Genomic DNA, 25500 nt, shown 5'->3' on the forward strand with positions numbered 1-25500 from the left:
TATCATGTTGAATTCAGTAGCTGGTAGCCCCTAAAAGATAATACCTCTGGGGTTTGTGTAAATCTGACATCATTTCCTGCATGAGGTGAACTTGGGGTGAATGGGCACAGCAGGGTTTGCCTTTACTGTGCCTTTGGTGAGCTACTGGTGCCTCTACGGCATGCCCGCTGCGCGCACGCACAGTTAAATCCCTCATGTACATCCCATTGCTCTACAAATGCTCAGTTTGTCTACAAGAAACTGGTGCTCTGACCTACAACTAAGAATTTGTGGCCGCGATTTTTAGTCTATTTAGTACATACAAAGCAACATTATAAGCACTCCTTGTGAGGTTCTTTAAAGGACATAATTACTGCACAAAAACTGCTCATCGATGGAGCAGCTGAAGAACTGGTAAGAAAAACTATTTCCTTGTGGTGTTTTGTCTGAATCTGGACCTTACTCCCGCCAACAACGCTGCACCAGGAACTCGGACATCCAGCAGGGAACTGTGAAGATTGAAAAGTATTATGAATTTTATGTGCCAGCAAGGGCAAAGTGCCCATGCTGCATGTTACTTGCAAAGCATTTGGAACTGCTTGTGCCAGCCAGGCCAGAGGGCCTACTTTGCATGAGTATTATGAGCATTCAGATGATGTTTCCACATGCTTTGCTAAATCTGGCACACTAAAGGACAGAGCTGTTGAGAGCTATCACAATTTTATTGAGCTATTAAAATTTTATCTAATTTAAATAAACATAATTATAAAACCAATGGTAGGGAATTCAGTTTATTGCCTGCTATTCAAGGGTTGGCTGTGACTGTGTTCCTAAACCAGGACCACCCTAAAAGTAAGTCTTCACTGCTTGTCCTCCAAACCCTTTCTGTGTCAAATCCCAAAATGTGTTTGGGCATGCCAGTGGTCTGTGCATAAGTTCCTAGGCCCTGGTGCCCACAAATAGCAATCAAAACATCCCACCTGTTCTGGCCAGTATCTCTGAGTCCAACAGGACCTGGAGAATAAGCTTGATATAAGGTCTGGATGCTTTTTGGGGTAACAGTATTGTGCAAGCAAAATAGAGAGTGCTCCCAGTTCGTGGGCCATCAGATTTTGTGAATAAACCAGTTGCTGCCTCCACCACACATTATGAGAAAGGTTTATGCCGAGACACGGTAAAAAGGACACCTGATTGAGAGAACAGTTTAAGGTAAAGTTGTTCTCAATATACAAATGTGGGCAAAACAACCATAACTTAGTTTTTGCAGTGTTGATTGAAAGACCCTTGGAAGAATTAATGGGGGGACCATTGTTGAAAGCACAGAGCATCGCTGCTGCTAACTCCCATTGGAAATGGGGGGGGGGGGGGAGATGGGGTGGAGGGATCGGGTAAAAAAAATAATAACTTACAGCCTGGCCGGCTGCTGCTGCCTCTCTGACGTCCTCTTCTTTCGAGAAATAGGAAGCGCCAGGGTGTACCCGCTCCCCACACCCGATCACCACGCTGCAATGCAGTGTTGTTATTGGTCTGAGTGCCATGACACGGCACTCAGCCAGGGGCTGGAGGAGCGGGCATATTCTCCATGCTGGCTGTAATGCAGCCTGCATGAAGTACAGGGAAGTGTGCATGACTGTTCTGGACGGCCCGAGAGGGCCGACCAAACACTCATTGTGCACTGAGGATCGTTGTACCACTCCTCCCCTGCTCTGCAGCCCAGCCCCACCCCCTCATGCAAACTGCCGCAGCAGGAGGACAAAAAATAAATGATAGTAACATTAGTTATTATAAAATAATTTCCTTTCTTTTGCTGCATCAGGGCAGTGGGCGACGCTGTTCCGCCTTGGCAGAGGAGCCGCCACTGGCTCAGAGTAGATATACAAATGCCAACATATAGCGGTTGTCTTTTTTCGGCACCACAGACATAGTCAACACGAGATAGAGCCTAAATGCTGGTTCTGCTAGGCTAACTTTCTTCCTCAAGCAGGCCTGGCAGTTGAACAGAATCTTGTTCTCCTAGGACCAGCTCTCAATCCTAGAGAAGCACACTTAAACAGCCTTTTTGAATATTTTGAATATTATCAAGCAAGCTAATAGGGCGAGAGTTAGCAGGATCTTGCCTGTTGTCTTTGCTAAAGATGGGCACCATCTCAGCTTCCAACCATGGTACAGGGATGGAGGCATCTTTAGAATTGCATTACTGATGCGGGTAATATATCGGCACAACAAGATGGGGTCCGATTTGTCGAAGCTGGGATCACATCAGTGCCTAGGGACTATACAGTCTTTTGCTTGTTTTTAGCTGCCATCTCCTTTTTCAGTGAAAAGAGGCTCAGGTCTTAAGATGCAACATGATTGCAACTGTAAACAAGGGATCCATTGACGGGACTGCCAGAGAATCTAACTCGGAGGGATGTGGATACCACTGGTCCTCCGTTAGAGATGACTCTGGGGAGTTCGTTTTATTTTTGTGTCCGGAGACTATGGTTTTCCAAAAGGTTTGTTGATCCTTTTTCCTTACAGCAGCAACTATGTAAACTTGAATGAGCTTTTTTCCCCATTCACATTTCTAAACTCCAATCAAAGATGTGTAATGATGTCTTGCACCTATTACCTCTTCTTGACATTATAGATGTCTTTGCCAGTTTTCAGCCTTTGTCAAAGCATTGCTTGTATTGGTGCAGAGGCATTCTTCATGTCCAGAGTTGGCCTAGATAGTAATGGCACTATGAATTCTGTAAGGCTGTTGCATTCTTTCATGATTTATCCTGGAAAAGAGGGAGAACTTCCTTCCTGGAAAAAAACATCTTGTAAAGCGGTCAATTTCAAATATAAATCATTCGTGGATTTTACTTTGTGCCGCGTCAGCCTCCCACGGAGGTGCGCAGCCTGAAGGCCATTCCAGTCCATGGGCGTGAGGGTGGAGTGGCAATGACTGTGAAGACGAAAGAAAGCACCAGCGCATGATGGCTGCTGTCTGGCCGTGTTCCAATGTGCATATCACACATTCTAGCTCTGTGGCTCATTTCCAAAATGACATAATCTATTGCATATTTAAAGTAACCGCTGTTGAAGGTTTGTCGTCTGGGTGTGTCTGATCCGAATCTGCCATTACAGGCATGAAGGTTGTGTGATAGTCATCAGAGCCAGCAGGCACCCTCGTGCTGTAAGATGACTCAGGTCACTTTCTTTTAAACGTGAAATCCTCCATGCCTTATCTTCATCCTCAGTCGCATTACGGTAATCTTTATGTGGTTAAAGAAAGTGTTGAAATCCCCGGTAATGATTAACTTCGAGTTACAGCTAGATCTCAAGTCTGTGGTGCAAGACTTTAGTGCCTGTTTGAGGAACAACAGCACTTTTGTGGTTTCTCCTGGGGGGCCCTTCTGCAATATACATTTAAAAGTGAGATTTGTAGGTCAGAGTGAGAATTTAAGAGCAGGTGTTGGATGATTGAAATTAATCACCTTAGCCTGGCAGTTCAATTAGGAAAGGGGATCCAACTGGAAAGTCTCTCCCTTAGTGGGTGTTTAAAGCAGGAACATCACAGCAGCGTTAACCAGATGTGTGCAGGGGTGTTAGAGGCTAGGTTTCCTGGAATACACATAACTGGCGTTTGATGTTGTGGCATCCAGGCTGTGCACCAAACAACATGCCATTTTCCAGTGTAGTACTCTGGGACCAGAGGAACTGTGGGGCATATTTACAAGCCCCTTGTGCCACCAGAACGTCACTTTTTCCCATGTTAAAAGTGACGCACAGGCGACGCACGGGGCTTGTAAATAAGCCTCTGTGTATCTGAAAAGAGGGCAGTGGTTAATTAACATGTGAAGGTGTTGTGAGTGTCAATGCTGAGTTCCTGGACATTCTGTTAGGGATCCTGCAGTGTTTTGATTAACGAAGACTGCGGGACCCAGTCGCCCTTGAGAAGTTCATGAATGCTCTGCTATCTTTGAGGATATATCTTATTTTCATGCAGGGAAAGTGTGGGGCTATTGAGGACACATGGCTCTTGACCTAGGTCAGAATTGTAGGCAGCTGACCTGGCATGCCACCGAATACACTGTTGTGTTTGCAAGGAGAATGATTGGGGACTCCGAGGGAGAATTGGTACTTTTTAAGTGGAACTTTTGTTACCATTATTTCCAAAATGCTCAGTAATGACTTTTGAGCCCATACAGCAAAGCATAGGAAACTGGACTCCAAGCCTATCCTCATGGTTTTATTGTGGCACATACCCAGTGCATTTAGAAATGTAATTGACAAGATATACATACCAGCTTGTCAAAACACTCAAAGTGTGGAAGATTCTATCTGTTCAAAATATCACGAGAACACTCAGAGATGTAGGTGAGGGCAGTGCTTAATTTGAGCTGGTGGTTGCTGGTGGGACCCACTGGCACTAATTTTTGGGAACCAGCATTTGTTTTCCTCATTGGAGAGCTTACGACGGAAAAACACGCAAAGGGGGAAGAATGAGGAAGAGAACGATAGAAAATCCACCACAAAGGGAGAAATCAAGAACCTGCAAGGGACAGATCATGAGGCAGGGTTTTTCTGATAGTACATTAAAGTGGCTGAGGTAGATTCAACACTATGCAGCATTAGTATTCAGCACGTCGAGGTTTAATAGCGTCAGGGACATGTTTTTAAGCCTGTGCAACTTTTTATGTTTTTTTGTTGTAGACAAACTCAAAGACACTATCCAAGCCTTTATCTTCAATGCTTGGTGCTGACGGGCTGTAGGACATAGTATCACTAGGGGTCGTAATGGCAGGATGAGTGCGGTGGTTCAGTTAGTGCTGTTAATGGCAGGTGCAGTAGGAGTTATTGGGTCATTGCTGTCATATTTCCCAACGGTAGTTAGTTTCCACAGTCCTGTTCAAGATCTGAGATGTTCTTACTTTAGATGTAAAGTAGGAGATGAGAAGCAGGTAAGTATGGGATGCGAAATGGGAATGTTTTTAATTACCAAAAAGGTGTTGAGATTCATTGAACGACTTGTGGAAGTTATGGGGGATAGAATCAGTTACATAATTCAGAAAGACCTAGGGACACGGGAGGGAATCGTGGAGACTGGTATTTCATTAGAGATGTAAAATATTCACCATCGATGTATATTGTTATACAATCTACTTGTCAACATGTATCTTTGCCACAGTTCAGTAGCATGGTTGCCTGCCTGGAGGAGCATGGTTGCCACATGTCCTGGTTTGACGACCCAAGCAGTTTTAGTTGGGGCTGATCTATCCATGTCAGGTGGAGCACGTGTTTCTTAGGGGACTTTAATGTGGATAAAATATGTTAGGGGTCTGAGGAGACACATGCACTTTTTGGTTCTACAGTGTGTTGGGGTCAGAAAAAGGGCAAAATGCACGCTTTGGAACTCTCAGTTTGTGCTCAGTAACAGAGGCCATATTCTCAGCTTTATTCATATTTCCACCATACACACCGAAAGATTATTGATGTATATCTGTGATTCATCTTTTATTCTGACAACCACATCATTGAAAATGCCAGCTATATAGAAATATGGTAAATATTTTGCACTTATAAGGTAGGAGAGGGTGATGAAAGATCCCTCCTCTTTTAGACCAAGCTACATACATTATGTCCTAGACAGGCATTGCAGTCCTTGAAACATTTAGCAAATTCAAATGTTCCTGACTTGCTTTTGTAAATTATCTTGGTCTGTATTGACCGAACGAGACAACCCTAGACAGAGGGATACAAAAAAGTGCACTTCATAGAATGATCATGGATTCCTCTGGATCACTGAAGTCGCTGGAACCACAACATCAAGAACTCAATTGCATATGTTAACTATGAAAAAAAAAGTTGTAATTCTACAAAATAAAGTTGGTCTCCCTAGCATGGTCCTTTACCTTCCTGGTAGCTTGGTCGAGAAGGTTGAGACTAAATACACTATAGTGGAATTTTATCACAATACCAACGAGATAACATGGCCAGACACATTTTATTTTGCTAAAAGAATAATTTAATAACACTTCTAAACATGTAACTATATTCTCTCTCTCTCTCTCTCTCTCTCTATCTATATATATATTTATATATAAAGCTCAATATTCTCCTCCTTTCTGAAGAATTACCGCACTCGGGGGGGACATTGAAATTCGTTCTTTATTCAACGGCCAACAGCAAACAAACGCGTTTCGGCGAAAAGCCTTCTTCGGTGTTCATGACACATCGAAAGGGGCATGTTTAAAAAGCGTAATCATAGAGCTTCGAAATCAAGAAGGGACCAACATTTGTTTCTTAACATAAGTGCCATTTTGAAGTGGTGCATTCTAATACCAATACATATAAATTCATTAAGTACGTCTTTCTTTATAACATTTTAGTCTGTATGACATGATTTTAAAGACATACTTTTGATGTATTTTCATTATTAAGCCGAATATCGGCATAAATATGTACTGCACCCATAGGTTGGCTGAGCCTATAACCATATTAAGCCGTGTATCGGCATCAATAAATTATACAGATTTTAAACAATTGTATGTTCAGCCAACCATCGGCACTGTTGTATTTGCACTATGCATGAATCTCGCCGTGTATCGGCTTACGTCCCTTCGTGCTACGCTAATATCAACAAAATTCATATTTCAAAATCATACATGATCTCATTATTGCAAGATTACAAAGATTTCAGAATTCAACAGGAAGCAGTAAAGGGATTCAACTTCAGGTTGGAGTACACCCAAACTCCATATATCTTAAGGCTTATATCATCTACAAGCCTATATGGACTACCAGTTCCTCCCCACTATTCAGTCCTCTCGGATACTTAGTCTGTAGATCTATAATATACCTTGACTCCAGTCTTCTCAGTCTACGTACTCTTTTGCCACCCCTGACATTCATAGGAACATGATCTAGGCCAAAGTGCTGTAGTTGGTTTCTATTACTATGATGACTTTCTGCAAAATGACGTGCCACAGGATATGCGGCATCTTTTTTGTCTATGGCTCTTAGATGTTCTAGGATCCTAATTTTTAGTTGATGTATGGTACTACCTATATAGCGTAGCCCACAAGGACACACCAGACAGTATACTGCAAAGGGAGTGCTACAGGTTAAAAATTTAGTTATTGTTCTTGTTCTTTCTGTATCTGGTATGTTGTAGGACAAAACTCTTCTTTCTCACCTTCTGCAGGGTTTTCTCTAGAATCTGAGGTTTATACCCTCTCACAACAAACCTGGCTATACAGTCAGAGGCCGCCGCCCAAAATCATTCTCCCTAGTGCTGTTTCTTTTCAGTCTTAGAAATTTGCCATAGGGAATACTCTGGATGAGTTTGGGTGGATGGTTACTAGTGGCAAACAGAGTTGAATTGCCTGCTGTCGATTTACGATACAATGCAGTCTGTATTTTTCCATCATCAATGAACACCCGTAGGTCCAGGTAGTCCGCTGCCACCGGACTCACTGTGCCCGAGAAATGTAAATTGAGATGGTTATTGTTAAGGACATCAATATAACTATGAGCTGAATCCATTGTCCCTTGCCACACAATGAACAAGTCATCGATATATCGATACCATTCCACAACTCTGCCACTATTCTGTCCTGTATAGGTTCTGGACACCTGCTCCTCCCACCAGCCTACGAATAAATTCGCATAGCTAGGTGCGAAGCAGGTGCCCATCGCCGTACCTGATCTTTGTCTGTAGTGTTGATTTCCAAATAGGAAGATGTTATTCTTCAGACAGAACTCCAAATACTCTATCAGCATTTGATTATGTTCCACATAACGAAGTTGACGTTTCTCTAGGTAAGACTGTACGGCCTTTATGCCGTGTTCATGCTCTATACATGTGTATAGACTGGTTATGTCCAATACCATCAACAGATAGGTTGAGTCCCACTCCATCTCAGATATCTTATTTAAAAAATCCTTAGTGTCTTTAACATACGATTGAAGTTGCATTACAAAAGAAAACAAGAAATGATTAATGAACATCGATAAATGTTCTGTCAGACTGTTCAAAGAGGACACAATGGGTCTGCCTGGAGGATCTACATTGTCCTTGTGTAGTTTGGGGATATGATAAAAGGTGGGTATCATTGGGTTGTTGCTGCGAAGAAACATGTGTTCTTCTGTTCCTAACATGGATTTTGCATACCATTTTTGAATTAGTTCATCATACATCTTGATGCTTTGTAGGTACGCCTCGTTGGTTGTTCTTTCATAGTACTTCTCATCTGAGAGTTGTCGTAATGCTTCTTTGCAGTACCTTTCCCTGGTCTGTAATACTACGTTCCCACCTTTATCAGAAGGTTTGATTATTATTGACGTGTCTTTTATTAGATCTTGTAATGCCGTTTGTTCTGCAATAGTTATGTTGCTCCCTTTCTGGTGTATATTTTTACTCGACCTGAATTTTAAAAGGTCTTTAACCATGGCATCCGAGAAAACATCAATGGCATCAAATGGCATTTGGGGATTAAACAGCGAGGTGGGTTTGAACGGGCTTTCTTCCCTTTCCTGTTCAATGCCCACCTCCCTTGCTCTTTCAGCCATACTGTCCTTGGTTTCAGAGTTCATATTGCCTTCTGATCTCAGATTTTCCAAAAGTTCAATAGCTGGCAAATCCTTCCCCGTGAGTATATCAGTGACTGTTAGTCTTGATCCAGTTTTAGGGTCTCTGATGTTTGGTCTTAATTTAAAGTATTTATGTAATTTTAATTTGCGTATAAAACAAAAGAGATCAATTCTAGTCTGAGTATGCTCCAGGTGATTGCTAGGACAGAAAGTCAGACCAAGACTTAGTACTTTCTTTTCATTATTCGTGAGAGATTTGTCGGTCAAATTGACCACTGTTAGATTTGTTGCATCTACTGTCACTTGCCCGATTTCATGTTGCGACCTCTCCATGCAGGTGGCTTGCCTCTTCCTGCCCCCCTGCGCTCGTCGCGTTCTTCTTCGCTTCCTTCGGGTGGTTTGTTTTTGCCACCCCGTAGCCATGATTGGCGAATTATTTGAAATTCGTCGTGAAAAGGGGTAGTTGTTTTCCTCCCTTCTGTTGTTCTTCCTGACTGCTCATCGCTTGACTCATTTTCTGTGAGGTCCGATTCCGAGGTCTCCACCCCTTGAGATGTTGGCTGTTTGGATCGTAGACTTAATTCTTTTCTTGGACCATCGAATTTGCGGGCAAAGGTTAGGATTCTTCCTTGAATGTAGTCATTCTCATCGCGAATACATTTTTCTTGCTTCCTAGTTTTAATTTTTTGTTCGTATTTTAGCAACCTTGTCTTCATTTGTACTTTTAGTTCTTCTACTCTGTCCTTCTCATCTTCTTTTGCCAGATCTTCCTCCAGTTAGTTTTATTTCCCCCAGAGCCTTGTCCCGATCACTTCAAGCATATTTGACCAGGAGTTCCAAGGTCCCTTGACAATATCGTGCTGTATGTTCCGCCCAATCAGTGAGAAGCTGTGGGTCAGGATTTTCATAAGACGGGACTGTGTATACTCTTAGCCCCCTCGGCACTCTATTCTCATCTATGTAGCTTTGGAGACTGGTGGCTTCCCACCATTTATGGGTTTCTCGCTCGTAGAGTCTCTCCAGTTTCCATAGTACTTCACTGAGTTTATTTCTCAGATTTCCAGGGTCCGGTGCACTTGCACAAGCCACTCCCCCGTCTTTTCTGAAAATATCTTTGGCCGCCTCGCGGCGTGTTGATTCACAAAATATGTCACCTTTGCAAAGTCGCTGTTCGCCGTATTTTTTGATTATCAATGTCTCCCACTACGCCCTGCCGCCTTACGCTGCCGCTTAACGATAAATAAAGTTGCACAACTCACCAGTGGTTACACTCTTCTGTCACCGGTAGAAATCATAGATTCCATGCAGTCCACTTCTAGAATGCGTATTGTGCCCAGCAGTTGCGGTGGTGCTATCGTGAATAATCCTCGCTCAGCCTCCACTTTGACTCCATCAAAGCACTCTCGGGCGGGTGCGGTTTGCGGTAGTGGACACCGCTAACAAATAAAGCTCAATATTCTCCTCCTTTCTGAAGAATTACCGCACTCAGGGGGGACATTGAAAGTCGTTCTTTATTCAACGGCCAACAGCAAACAAACGCGTTTCGGCGAAAAGCCTTCTTCGGTGTTCATGACACATCGAAAGGGGCATGTTTAAAAAGCGTAATCATAGAGCTTCGAAATCAAGAAGGGACCGACATTCGTTTCTTAACAAAAGTGCCATTTTGAAGTGGTGCATTCTAATACCAATACATATAAATTCATTAAGTACGTCTTTCTTTATAACATTTTAGTCTGTATGACATGATATTAAAGACATACTTTTGATGTATTTTCATTATTAAGCCGAATATCGGCATCAATATGTACTGCACCCATAGGTTGGCTGAGACTATAACCATATTAAGCCGTGTATCGGCATCAATAAATTATACAGCTTTAAAACAATTGTATGTTCAGCCAACCATCGGCACTGTTGTATTTGCATATATATATATATGAATATGTATGTATGTGTATATATATCTATATATAGCTATACCTATCTATATCTATCTATATATCTATCTATCTATCTATCTATCTATCTATCTATCTATCTCTCTCTCTCTCTCTCTCTCTCTTTCTCTTTCTCTTTCTCTTTCTCTTTCTTTCTCTCTCTCTCTCTCTCTCTCTCTCTATATATATATATATATATATATATATATATATATATATATATATATATATATATCACTTCTGTTTTTCTTTTGCAATAGCAGGGTCTCTCTAGGTTTTTCATTGGCTTTTTTCATGGCTAGATTTAATATTTTATCATCATAGCCCCTATGTGAGAATCATTCCCTAGCTTCCTGGTGACACTTCTCAAGGTCTGCAGTGCTACTACAAATTCATCGAAGTCTAAGGAATTCACCATAAGGGATGCTATTTACAAGGTGTTTAGGATGAAAACTTTTAGCGTGTAGCGTGGAGTTGCCTGCTGTATGTTTTCGATGCAGTGTACTCTCTAGTTTCATATTAGAGACATATACTTTAATATCAAGCAAATCTATAGACTGGTCACTAACAAGCAATGTGAATTTTAGATATAGGTTGATATCGTTAATCGCCTTGATGAAGCTTAGTGCACTTTCTTTGTAACCCTTCCTTATAAGGAACACATCGTCTATAAATCTCAGCCAATAAATAACATGTGCATTATAAATTTCACTGTGGGTTTTTCTCAGGACTTGTTCCTCCCACCAGCCCACATGTAAACATGCGTAGCTGGGGGAGAAACAGGCTTCCCTCGCTACCCCCCTATTTTGTCTGAAAATTTATTTTCCAAATAGAAAGAAGTTGTTATGGAGACACCACTTAATAAGGTCTAGAAGCATAGAGTTGTGGTTGTAGCCATTGAATGGTCTTGTACTCAGATATATATATATCTCGCCAGTAGATAGTTTTAGCTAGGACCATGTTTCCATAGGAAAACCGTTTTTTGACTTTCCTATATCTTTGGTGCCGTTTGATGAATCTTCATGAAAATTTCCCCAAAAGTGTCCCACTCAGTCCTTTTGCGCACGGAATGTTTTGGGGCGATCCGTCAAGTGAGAGCTGAGGAAAAGCAGAGTCAGAAAGAGTTGAGTTTACCATGTTAATTCTCATAGGAACCTTTAGTCAAAACTGCAACCAGACTCGCTGGACGGAATTACAAAAACTTTGGCAGAAAGCTAGCTTTGGGTATGCATATTGTGCTTTTTGTTATTTGATGTAAATCAGTTCAGTAGTCAGGGAGAAATTTAAGAAGAAAAAGATAGATCTATCTGTGCTCGCAAAGCCTTCGTGAAAAGACAAGCTCGTGCAGGGAAATGCACAGCTCCAATTGGCTGCCAACACTTCAACCAGGAAGTGTTGGAAGCCATCTTGGGACTTGGCTTCACCGAGTCCCCCCCCAAAAAACTGAAAATAAAAAAAGAGGCCAGGTCAGGAAAACCCTGGCCCTCAAGGAATGGTCTTGGGGTCCCTCTATGACCATGCGATGAAAAGCCTTTTCCCCAAAAACATTGTACCGCGATGTAATGACAAATTTGCGGGTCAAATTTTTCAAAACACACAAGCGCGGAAACCCCCTGGATGAACCAAGTCCTGGGAGCATATGTAATAGTATGCAGGGGCTGCACAGCCCCCCTTCATTTACAATGCCATTAGCTCACACTCTTGCAAATGCGAGACCTATTGCATTGCAATTGCTTGTTCTTTATGTTTGGAAGACCAAGCATAATACAAAATGCAGTGGTAACTGCCCTGATACAACCCTGACGAAAACAAGAATGCTGCTGAAGCTTCTCCCACTGCCACTAGGAGACAGATGGCCCATGAAAAACTGGTACTTTGAAACGTGCATGCGACCTGTGAGGTGCTGCAGCTGCCTCCTCGCACAAACAAAGAAGAAAGGAAGGCAGAGGTGAGGCTGTGGGAGCCTGATCTGACACAGGAGCTGGGCTGCTGCTGGACAGTCAAGCAAGGAGGCCCCACACGTGCCGCAGCTACAGTGAAATGACATTTGTTTTAGGGAAAGAAAAGAAATAGAAAAAATGCTAATTTCTTTGCTTTTGAATCAATGGCAGCAACCGTGTTTTAGCTTAAAATGCTAAAAGCTAAAGCGTGGGTGCCAGTATTGTAACAAACAGTAACTACATTTTTAAAAAGCATGCAGCCGAGTTCGGGATCCCAAGTGAACAAAAGTAAACTGCAGCCCCATCATTAGTGCTAAGGCTGCTGCACTAGTTAAACAGAAAAAATAAACCATTGTAGGAGAGCGTGTCCTGCCTGCAAAAGCAGGCAGGAGAAAGCCCTTCAGGAAAATAGTGCTTGTAGGATCCAATTAAAACATTATGTGTAACAATACAAGTAAAAGGTCCAGTCCTCATGGGAGGTAACAAATGCAGACAAGACAGTACTAAGGAGAGACTAACAAGCCTATCAATGAATCAGAAGCCTATATTTACAATGACACAAGCCAATGAAAAATATAGGCGGAGAATAGGAGGAGCTACAAGTCCATACTCTAAGACAGCATGGCTCGGCATGCGCTACCCAGGCTCAACCTAAAAACCATAGAAATTCACTCAAAAAAACAAAGGATACAGGGGACGTCATAGGTCGGAAATAGAATTTGAAAAACATTAGAAATTCACAGAAAAACTCAAAGGTTACAGGGACATTATAGTTAGGAATTAGAATTTAGAAAACCATAGAAATTCACAGAAAAAAACAAAGATTACAGGGATGTTATAGTTAGGGTCAGAATTCACTCACACAAAACCAATGAAATTCATCAGTTATAGTTATCTGAGCTAAGTATGACTTACCCCACCACAATGCACTGCTTATGACCTCACATATTACATCACTCATGACATTCCCATTGAAAAAAACAAAGGTTACAGGGATGTTATAGTTAGGAAATAGAATTTAAAAAAACCTTAGAAATTCAATGTAAAAATCTAAGGTTACAGGGACTTTATAGTTAAGCTGGCATTTCACCACCTCCCACTGTCCAGGTACTTATCTCCGACATTATTAATAAGATAGGTTTATAGGGACCTCCTAATTGGGAAATGGTTCAATGAACTTTGGAATATGATTTCTTCATTGTTAGGCTACCTTACCCTAGACAGGCAATTTGTTTCCTCAGTTTCCAAGTCTGTAAGAAAACCAGTTGCAAAAATATAGGCACGTCTAATTGCACAATTATTGTAAAGCATGTTCATTGCAGGTAGATACTTCCTCAAACTCTCGCTATAGCTTTTGGTCACTGGTCAATAAATATAAAATTGTCCTTGGTGTAACTTGTGTCAACACTGTCGGGGAGCTTTTAGAGAACAGTGTAGTCCCCTTTCGTGCATGAAAACATTGTTTTTGCATTTTATTAGCATTTTTGATAAAACCTAGATACTCAAAAACAAAACAAATGCAACATAAAATATGCAACATGTACAACAAATAGATCATGCTACGAGGAAAGAAACCACACATAAATTACTGGTGCAAGCGTATAGTAGACATTAAAGTGGATTTATGAAATATCCACACCAGAAACACCATTGGGAGGTGTATAGGAAGCATCACATGACAATATAGGTGAGTGAAGAAAGTAAGGGGCTACAAACCTTTGCCTTTATGGCTCAATTCAGCATAACATTCCTACTCAAACTTCACGCTCGGAAAACAATTCTTCTGCACTCTAGTCAAATGACTCCTCTTGATGGGCTGAATAGGAACGATAATCCGGTCATATTTAGATAGGCCTTTCTGGTTTATTAAAAAAGTGGGCCTAATGTGTTCTGTACATTTTCGCAACTAAACAAAAACAATGAACCTTGGAAAACTGCAGTTCCCTCTGCTTGACGGAACTAGGCCTGACCAAGGCATAACCTCCATCTGAAATCTAAACGCAGCCATGAAGTGTGAGTGTTTTCATTTCTCCACACATCACACATAACAAAATATGCACTATGAAGAGCTCTGTACTGACATGCTGTTTTCAAAGACCTCTAGAGAAAACCTTTTTGCTGCATTCAAGGCTCTTCCTGCCTGTACCATGGTAGGCCTATTCAGAATGTGAAATTGTCATTGTTTTGTATGTAACTAGATTTGTACTGACATATCTGATGACATTACGTCAAAAGGAGTTGTAATAATATTCAGTAAGGTATGTTTTTAGATCATGCTGCATTACATTTCTGTACCCTGAGTTGTCAATCTGTACGATGACGTGATCACCTTATGCTGACAATGTGATTTTCGCTGTAAATTTTGTTTGGAAGACCACACATTTGAAGGTGAGCCATTGGTCTAGTTTGCCCCGAGAGTTGACCCTTGTCAATCTGCGTTTCTTCCTTAGGAGTTAGAACATTTTTGCTCGGGCACTTGACTTCATGTCAGACTCTGTGCTGCATCCAATTGAGCTTTATGTCATTTCCCTATATTGATTTACCATGCATCCTGACTAACTAATATTTTTGCTTTCTGTATTGCACTTTAATATTTAATAAACCTACATGGTTTCTAAACTTTACTGAACTTGAGCCTTCTTGATACATTGCCTCATGTGTTCTTGAGGTGAACACCATCTCTTATCCTGTGGAGGTGCCTTATCTTAGATTATCTAATAAGGTAGCATCAACAACATATTTCTGGGTTGAGTTCTTGGATGTCCAAGACCACTGAAGTTCTCTTCCTGTTCAGTACAGAGCACCAGATCTGTCTCGCACATCCGTACAGCATAAATAGGTGCTTGCTTCGCCATTGTCAAAGGTTATCCTATGTTTAGCTAATCGTCATCAAAGACATTGTCAAATGGTTGTTTCGCTCAGAGAAGAATGAGCCAGTGTAAATTTTATTTCATGCAGACAAAATGTTCCTACTTTTATCTTCACTACCTTAACTATATAAATGCTGCTCCTAAAGTATTTTATGTTCACTTTTTATTCCAGCTGCGCAACCCTTCTGACAAGTTTATCTATGCCACAGTGAAGCAGAGTTCAGTGGATATTTATTTTCGAAGGCAGGTCGAGCTGAGCACCATGTACCGGCATATGGAGAAACACAACTATGAGAGCGCTGCTGAAGCCATCCAGGCTGTCCGGGACAAGTAAGGGCTCCGTCATAGGTCACAGTGCTGCAGTCTTCCTAGGCAGAATGGTCAATAGGAAAATAGGTTTTTTGACAACTCCATGGAAGGTTAAGGTGTATATATTCACTGAAAAAAAAGGTGAAAGTGATATGTTGTAGTTAGGTGTGATAGTAGGATCTAACTTTTTTTTAATACCTTAGAAATTCACTGAAAAAACAAAAGACTAAAGTGACGTAATAGGTAAAAATGTCAGTGCCAACGTAATGTTTTGAACAAAAGAAAAACACAGAAATTCACCAGTTATAGTTTTAAGGCTAACTATAACTTGCGCCATCGCCAATGCACTGCTGATTACCTCACATATTACATCACTTATGATATGTTCTATTGACATAATTAATGACATTACTGATGACATCATCCAAGCTACTTTTGTACACATTACTCTATAAAGGAGTATGGCATTAGAAGTAGAAAAGTAAGTAGAAAATAGCTCACAATAACATGAAGCATCATTAATACCATTAAACATACCATCTATCTATCTATCTATCTACTATATATATATATATATATATATATATATATATATATATATATATATATATATTCACTTAAAAAACCATAGGTTTCACACATGTTATAGTTAGGTGGATATTTCACTTGTAAAAAAACAATGAAATTCTCCCGTTATAGTTAGTTCAGATAACTATAACTCGCGCGCCCGCAATCCTCTGCTCATGACGTCAGATATTACATCACTCATGACATGGTCAGTGGCATCACTCTTGACATCACTAATGACATCATCCTTGTGATAGAGTGGCGGTCGCGCGATTTATAGTTATCTGAACTAACTATAACGGGAGAATTTCATTGGTTTTTTACGAGTGAAATATCCACCTAACTATAACATGTGTGAAACCTATGTTTTTTTAAAGTGAATTTGCAAGGTTTTTTAAATGCTAATTCCTAACTATAACGTGTGTGAAACCTATGGTTTTTTCAGTGAATTTGTACGGTTTTTTAAATGCCAAGTTATGTATGTATTATTATTTTTTTTATATATTTATTTTTCAATAAACTACGTATTAAAAATTGTTTTTTTTTTAATATTACATGTTTTTTTTCTGCCTTCGGGGTCCTTCATGGACCCCCTGACAAAGGCTAGGGGGTCAGGAACTCTCTACCCTGCCCCCTTTTCACGTTCGCCTCCTTCCTTTCCCACTCTCGCACTGAAAACAAACAAAATGGCGGCCGACACTTCCTGATTTCGACCGATTCGAACGTTGACTGACATGTAACAACCAATCAGAATTACGCTCACACACGTTAGGGTGCGCGCACGGTGCGTGCACGGTGCGCGGCTACAGATATGTATGTGCTTTTAACGGCAATTTTCTCAGGAACTACTGAACAGATTGACTCCATATATGCGAAAGGCACATCCCTGACCTGAGGACTACCTCTCTGCCAAATTTCAAGTAATTCTGTTCAGCCGCATTTTGGGACCCCCCTTTTTTCTCGGCTCCCGCTTGACCAATCCCCCCCGAGACTTTCAGGGTAGGAGCTGAGCGGAGCGCCCCATTAGTTTTGAAAATTTCGCGAAGATTCGTCAACCGGCGCCAAAGTTATTCAAAATAGAATTTTGAGATTTCCTATGGAAACACGGTCCTAACTATAACTATCTACTGGCGACCGCCAGTAGATAATATATATATATTTATATATATATACATACATACAAACATATATATACATATATATGTAGATTTATATGTATGTATGTATGTATATATATAAATATATATATATATATAGTAGATAGATAGATAGATAGATAGATAGATAGATAGATAGATAGATAGATAGATAGATAGATAGATAGATAGATAGATAGATAGATAGATAGATAGATAGATAGATAGATAGATAGATAGATAGATAGATAGATAGATAGATAGATAGATATGAAAGGGTTCCAAGCTAAGGGTCGAGACCAGGCAATTCACACAAGTGTGTGCAAAATAATTAACCATAGGGCATGCAACTTTGGGTATGAGTCAAATAAGGACATGCACTTTGAAATAGGAGTGAAATAAAGGTCGAAAGGCTAGCAGAGGATTGTAGATATTTAATTACCATAATGCCCTTTTTGATTTGTACAAGGATATTACATATACAAGGAGGAACATTTTTGAATTTCATGCAATCTTGAGCAGGTGAAAGTAGAAAAAAATTAGTTTATTTGAGTGTTAGGCAATACTTTTAGTTTAGAAGATATTAAACAGGGATTGGATGAGAGGAAGATCTGCTGGCAAGTATGATTGATTGAGTTCTTGCACAAGATCTTGACAAGCTGGCCAAAGCTTCTGATTGTTGACAGAGCAGGCTTTATTCCTCTTGTGTGTCCCATTTTGTAGAAGAATGTGTCAGGAAATCCATGTTTATTAGTTTGGGAATAGCAGGTTCTTTACCATTCTTCTAAGTTCCAGATGGTTGTCAGTGGCTCAAATGTTTGCAGAGAGCGAATTCCATAACTGGGGAGCCTGTACGGAGAAAGTAGCACCATCGACTGCTTTTTTTTGTAAATTGGATTGATTAATCGTGGTTCTTGTCTGAAATGTAAATTCCTATGTTGGGAGTATTTGTTGATTTTAATCTGGAAGCATTCATGAGCTCTATTGTAATTGTCATTATGCGTGATACATAATAGTTTAACTGAATATCTTCTTTCAACCAGCAAACAGTGGGAAGCCTACAAGGCTGTGTGCATGAAGATATCTCATGGCTGAGAGAGGAATTCTTTGATTCAGACCATCTGCGTTATCAACTTTAGAGAGTATGAATGACGTTGTTATTTGGGCCTGTGTGGAAATGCAAGATTGGGTAAGATGTGATAGAGTGTCTTCATAGTGAAGAAGGTCAGTTTGATAAGTTTGAGCGCTTGGTTGCTAGGTGACAGTGCAAAGTCTGTGACAATGCCATGATTTTAACCATCTTTTGATATTTTTGGCAATGGTTTCAGATCATTTGGCCAGAGTGTTAATGGATCATATGTTTCCACTCCCCAAAAGTGGTTTCTGATATATTTAATCTAAGACTGTTCCATGTCATTCATTCATGTGCAACTCTGATACAGTTTGTGTTTAATGTTTTGTATGCCATTGAGGGTTTCCAGTTTTGGGTAATATTTGTGTGTCATCCTCATAATTGTAACAGATGGGGTTGAACATTTTAATTAGCACTGGTAATGGTTTCATGTAAACTTTTAAGAAGAGAGGGCAAGTGATAGATACTTGAGAAACTCCTATTTTTATCTTGTAAGATGCTGAGGAGATGAGAGTATGTATATCATGTTCACCCTATTATTAAGGTAGGAGGTGGCCCAAGCAAGAGTTATACCATCAATATTGATTTTTTTTACTCTGAGAATTGCACTTTGATGGTGAACTGTGTTGAAAGCCTCATATAGATCTAGGAGAAGTAGTACTGCTATACTGTTTTTGTCAACATGGTTTTTAAGTCTTCCCATATGGCTATTAGAGGAGGTTCTCTATCTCTTTTCGAGGAGAATCCTGTTTCATTGTCTCAGAACAAATGACTGTCTTCTAGGAATTGAGAGATCTATAGAAATGTTGATCTTTCAAAAGGTGTGCCGAGGAAAGGCATTACAAATTTGCAAATATTTATTTGAGTCTTCGAGGTCCCGGTTGTTTTTCTTGATTAGTGGTTGCATGTATGTTTCCTTAAAGACTGTTAAAATATTCCAGTGGGCAGAGAATTAGTAATTAAATTTAATGTTGGTATACCCACTGATGTTTATGGTAGAAGTTGCTTGAAAATTTTAGTTGGGCATGGATCGAAAAGCCAGCCTGCTGGTTTGGGGGCATTCACAAAGTCCACAAATTCTGTAATTTCTTTGAAAGATGATAGAGATGCATGCATTTTTTAAATCTATTGTGCTTGTCTTAGGCAGCATCTCCGTGTGACAGCTGTTTATCTTGTTTGCAAGATATGAGTCCAAAGTGTTTGTTTTGGTGGTGTAGTGAGTTGCCAGTTCACCGCAAAAGTCTTGCGAATGAAAGTTGTTGAGTGATTTCAGTATTTTTGCATTTTACACAAGTTTCTGTATTGCCATTTGGGGCCATATGTATCAAACTTTGGTTTTGCGATTCTCAAATAGCGATTTTTAGAGAATCGCTATTTGAGAATCGCAAAATGCTATGTATGTAGGATTTGCAAATAATTTAGCGAATCCTACATATTCCTTAATTGCGAATTGCAAATTGCAATTCGCAATTAAGGAATACCTCCCCATTCATTCCTATGGGCCTAGAGGCCCATAGGAATGAATGGTAAGACATTCTCAATTTGCGATTCTCAATTAGAGAATCGCAAATTGAAAATGCAATTTCAAGTGTGCTAGGGTGTCAAAAGGACACCCTGTTGCACCCCTAAAATGAGCATGGGTGTACATGTGGCGCACATACATGCCCTAAGGGCATGTGTGTGCGCCACATGCCACTTTGAAAAATGCAAAAATATGCATTTTTTAATGAAATCGCAAATTACCACCAACCTGTAGTTGGTGGTAATTTGCAATTCCTTAAGGCCAAATTGCACTTTTTTGGTGCTTCTTACATTGCATTTAAGGAATCGCAAAATTTGCGATTCCTTAAATGGAATTGCAAAATAAGGAATCGCAAATTTTGCGATTCCTTATTTTGCACGCAGATTTGCCGTCATACATACCACTTAGCAAAATTGCGAATTTCGGCATTTGCGATCGCAATTTTGCTTGATACATATGGCCCTTGGTGTTGTAAATCCTGCGTGACTTGTGGATTGTCTTTGCCTTTTCATGTATGCTTTATATATTTTGTTTTGCATTTCTAGACACATTGGGCCATATGTAGGTAACATACTATTTACCGATTCATAAACACCGAATTTTACAGATTCGGTATTTATGAATCGGTAAATAGTATGTAGGTAAACAATCAGTAATTATTACCGATTCGATAAATATCGGTATTTATGAATCGGTATTTACCGAATCAGTAATAATGCATCCCTTCCCATTCATTCCTATGGGCCAGGAGGCGCATAGGAATGAATGGGAAGCCATTTACTATTACCGATTCGGTAAATACCGAATCGGTAATAGGGGAAGCATAATCATGGTTGGCAGGGTGTCACATTGACACCCTGTTGCACCCCTGATTCGTGCATGTGTGCTCATGTGGCGCACATACATGCCCTAAGGGCATGTATGTCTGACACATGGCACTTTTAAAGCAGCCAAATTTAGCTTTCTGAAAGGTATTCGTTATTTAACATCAACCTGTAGTTGGTGTTAAATACCGAATCCTTACTACTGAAATTCACTCACTTGAGTGCTCCCTATATATGATTTAAGGATTCGGTAATTTACCGAATCTGTATTTTACCGATTCGGTATTTTACCGATCCCTTACAGATTCGGTAAATTACCGAATCCTTAAATCATGCCTCCTACATCTCAAATGCCTAAATACCGGTCGGTAACGGGATATTTACCGAATTTCGGCCGTTACCGACCGGTATTTAGCTACCTACATGAGGCCCATAGTGTCAAAAGTTTTTTTTAATTTCTGTCAGGTGCACTGAAGTGTTGAGCTGTGTCTTCTTATCTCTTTTTAGGATTTCATTCACCTTAGGGGCTTACATTTTCTTTTTGGGATGTTTTTATGGGTTTTGTGTTTCAAAGATTGTAGCAATCTAGCCATATAGCTTCTTTGCAGAGTATATTGTCTACAATTGTGGGTTTGTTGGTGCATACATTTCAAAGTCATCAATTTTCATTCATGCCAAATGGGAAGATGTAGTTGAGAGTCTTTAAGGCATCTTTAGTGAGAAGGTGATGATCAGTCCAACTGAGTGGAGCATTTCCCTGGAGAGTTATTATAATGCCTGGGGAGCAGAATAGCGGGAGGATTAAGCATTGTTGTGAGAGTTGTGTATAGACTTAAGAGGGATGATTTGGCATGTGAGAAGCGTTGTGAAGTGAAGGAAAGAGGATGTGTGGATGTGGGTGATATTTTAAGAGTAGAAATAGAGTACATAGGTGGATGTGGAGTTGATATGCTAGGACACTAGAGGTAATTTGGGGAGGTAGAGGACGGTAGCGTTGAGGAAAAGGAAGGAGTGGAACAGCAATGGGTAATAGCCGTTGACTATGGTAAAGTGTACAGGATGTATAGGTTTGGAAATGGTTATGGAAGAGTTGGTGGAGGTTATGGAGATGGAAATTGGAGATGGAAATGCCTAGATACAGTGGTGGGAAGTGGAGTGATGAATTAATAAGGAAGGGAGGAAGGAAGGGATGTCCTACGATGAGCGATGCCAATATATTTTGAGAGTGGTTGTGTGTCTGTTTTGGATAAATAAAATGGAGCAAAGTGTATTATCTAAGTTGCTTGAAAAGAGAGTCAGTGTTTCTGGATCTAGTCTCTTTCCTGACCCTAACAGGCCAGACAATGCAGCACCCTTTTCCCATTTGTCCCTTCCTATTAACCAGTTACCTTTTACTTGGATGCCCTAAAGATTCAGTTTATGTTAGAAAGGAAGCTATAGCATTCAGGTGACCTAGATTCAATGAGGGCCTTGAGTACTGGGTCCATTGGTAGCCCTTAGCCGTGATAGAAAAGGGAGCCCTTAGTGCAATGGCAGCTCTGAGTCCTGGTTCTAATGAAAGCCCTGAGCCCTAGGTCAAATGGGAGGCCTACATCCTCCATGGTGCAAACAAAAACAATGGTTCTTGTGGAAAAATACTCGTCTATATTAATAATACAATACACAATCACAATGGTTATGGGTCATACAGATGTCAGAAGGAAAGGAGACCGAATACACTACAGTTTTGTATTCACAATCAATACTTTTATATTTGATTTAAAGAGTCTAAGTACATACAAGAAGCAAAAACATATAATAAAGCAGTGCTTAGTGTCCCCAGTGTGAATGGAACCAAAAAGCCAGACTAGTGAATTTGTGAATTGGTTTCCATCATTTTCAAAAAACGACCATCTATGAATTCACAGTATTTTACAGCCACTGTATATAATAATCAGAGCTGATACAAGGGTTCGCTTTGTACATTTGTTGATGGCGTCTCGACCCTTCATAAGATATAGGGTCTCTTCAGGACCTATAGGTATAGGGACATCTGAAATTATAGAGTCGCGCAGCCACGTGAAAAAAAGTGAAGACACGGGTCGAGTGAGAAGAAGAAGTAAAGAAATACTCACAATGGACACAGCCGGGTACCCAGTGTGGAGGATGGGGTGGGAGGCTGGCAACTACGGATATTTTCCACGGCAGATGCCAATATCTGGGAGGCAAGACTTCTTGTGGGTATATGCCTATGAGCAGTGCAAGGAGTTAATCAATGTAAAGCCTTGTGTCTAGGCAGGGCAGTGGCTCTAATTAAACAGTGATGACGAAGGCGCGGGTACTCAATCGTCCGTCACAGCGTACTCGTCTGAGTTAATCAGTGGTGCGGGAAGCGTGTGTCTCAGTTGCGCAGGATGAACACAAGCCGTCTGCGCTGGTATAATGACGGAGTGGAGTTTATAGCCCACCCTGTGATTCTTTCCAATCGAGCCATTGATAATGTATCCTCATTTTTCACTTGGTGTCTGCTAAAATTTCACTTTCAATTTAGGGGTTGCTTATAATTGTTACGGACCATTTTTTCACTCTGCAGTTTTACTGACATTTCTGGAAATAACGGGACTGAAATATTGCACACCTATAAAGGCACTAGCATCTTTTAGTACCCAGTGTTTCATGGTGACTTATAAATATGGCAGACATGGCTGCCAGTAATGGTAATGCCAGTGTAGCCGCAGAGTTTGCACAAAATGAGGTATCATTAGTAAAAATTCAATTTTTGCCTGTTTTGTGCCATTTTAGGAAGAACTTACCAGACAGCGCAAGCTACCTGCGAAAGATGTGTTGTGAGCTCACAAAGAACTTACAGGGTTATTGTCACTCTCATTTGCCAACTTTTATTTGATATCTTTCCTGTTCCATCTTTGTGCTTGTCCTTCCCCTGGACCACAACCTCTTTACTATACTCTTGAATAACTGCCTTGTGCCTTCCGCTGCTCACTTTTAGAGAACTATTTTTTTATTTTGGTTAAACACCTATTCAGATTGTATATCTTTTCCAGATCTCTCCCTCTTGTGTTTCACCCCTTCCAAAAACGTTTTCCCATCCCTCTTCTCTGTGTTTGCTTTATCTAACTCTCTTTGATGGCTGATTGATCTTCATCCCATGTACCTCTTCCCCCGAATCCCTCTGTGTTGGTATCTCCCTTTTATGCTTCTCCCCCCCATGTTCTCCCCCTTATGGCCCCTGGCCACTCCCTGTTGGTTCCCCCAACCCACTCCTTCATCTTCTCCTCCGTTGCCCTCCACCTCTGCTATTTCTTTTTTTAAATATAATTTCTAATATATTTTTTGGACGGCCAAGCAGCAAATTAGTATTAGCCCTCCATAAAAGTAATTTCGCGCACCTCAATAAAAAAAAGAAAATAGCACCCATGTCAACATATGCTCGTGAAAACAGAATGGTGCGACTGCCAATGCGCTTTTTTCTTTGCCAATACTAAACAGCACTGGCAAAAATCATTGTTTTTTACTGATATTGTTCAGCATCATCAAAAAGCATTGGCAAAGCCATTGAGTCCCGCAGTCACCACCTATTGGCTTTGCCAGTGCTTGTTTTGGTTAGTGTTTGGTGAAATTTGCGCTCTGTTTTACCACCTATAGACAGAAGAGCAGGAGTACACCCATTAACCCAGTCAAGACCCGGGTAGAGTATGCATACAAAAAACAATGTCTCAACCGGTAATCATTCACAAGGCAATTAAACAAGAGGAATTAATCAAAAGGAGAGAAGGAAAAAAGGGAGACCACAAAGAAGTTGTAGGAAGACAAAAAGGTTCTTATTTGCAAGTAGTTATAACAGCACTACATTACATTGTTTGTATAAGTAACCATACGTGGGTTGTGCACTAGACGTGCTTGTGACAGTGAACGGCGCAGTGACAGAATAAGGTGAAAAAGCAGCGTGAACGGCGCAAAAATACAACAAACTGAGTGGTCAATAACAAAAAGAAGGTATATACAAGGTAAATATTCTGCTTTAAATTATTTAGATTGACCACATTAAAACCAGAGACCACTGATGGGTGGTCAACGGCGTTTCGACCTGTCTTAGTTTAGGTCGTCATCAGTGCCAGGTCACTTGATATTTGTTATAGTGCTGTGTAGATAAAGAGAAACAGGAATGAGGCCCCAGGGTGACCAACAAGGTCAAGTAGTAAAAAGACAGTGAAGAGTAAAGGAGGAGAACTACCTGAATAGTAGGAGAATGGTCCAAGTCGGAGGACGAGGGAGGAAAGGCTGTCCAGAAGGTACCTGAAGGGTGGAAAGACAATTACTGATACAAAACAGGGAATCAGGGAAGTCTAATAGTGGTAGCAGGAGGACCAGATCCGTACCTGCAAGAGTAACTAGCATTGGCATAGCCAATATGTCTCGCCTTTGGGACCTTATAAGTGTTTAGCCATGCAACAGGTGATGTTGTTGCACCAAGGATATTGTGCTGCATAACTAAATACTTATAAGGTCCCAAAGGCAAGACCTATTGGCTATGCCAATGCTTGTTACTGATTGCCATTTAACTGTCAATGTGTTCACATGGATACTGCAAGTTACAGATCTCCAGTGTTAATTAATTTCCTTAGAACGGGAGAAGAAAGCACAAAGGCACAATTATTATCTTCAATTAGTGTTTCTTCATCTGTGTTCAGATTCTGTTGCCCTTCCTATATTTGTTTTTATGAA

The 25500-nt window shown here is 40.6% G+C and overlaps 1 protein-coding gene across 8 annotated transcripts in view; it reads left to right on the forward strand.

The window, feature by feature from the left end:
• The window catches only part of GRIN1 (glutamate ionotropic receptor NMDA type subunit 1), a 697943-nt gene that overhangs the window by 481407 nt on the left and 191036 nt on the right, over positions 1 to 25500 (forward strand). For all 8 annotated transcript variants that reach the window (XR_014962874.1, XM_085610061.1, XM_085610053.1 and 5 more), the window contains one exon: positions 15461 to 15618. Coding sequence is in view for 7 of the 8 variants with exons in the window: in XM_085610061.1 (XP_085466187.1) it covers positions 15461 to 15618 (158 nt within the window). In the remaining variant the exon portion in view is untranslated. The remainder of the gene's footprint in view (positions 1 to 15460; positions 15619 to 25500) is intronic.

The sequence above is a fragment of the Triturus cristatus genome, chromosome 1_2 (assembly GCF_964204655.1).
Source record: "Triturus cristatus chromosome 1_2, aTriCri1.1, whole genome shotgun sequence".
Classification (NCBI taxonomy): domain Eukaryota; kingdom Metazoa; phylum Chordata; class Amphibia; order Caudata; family Salamandridae; genus Triturus; species Triturus cristatus.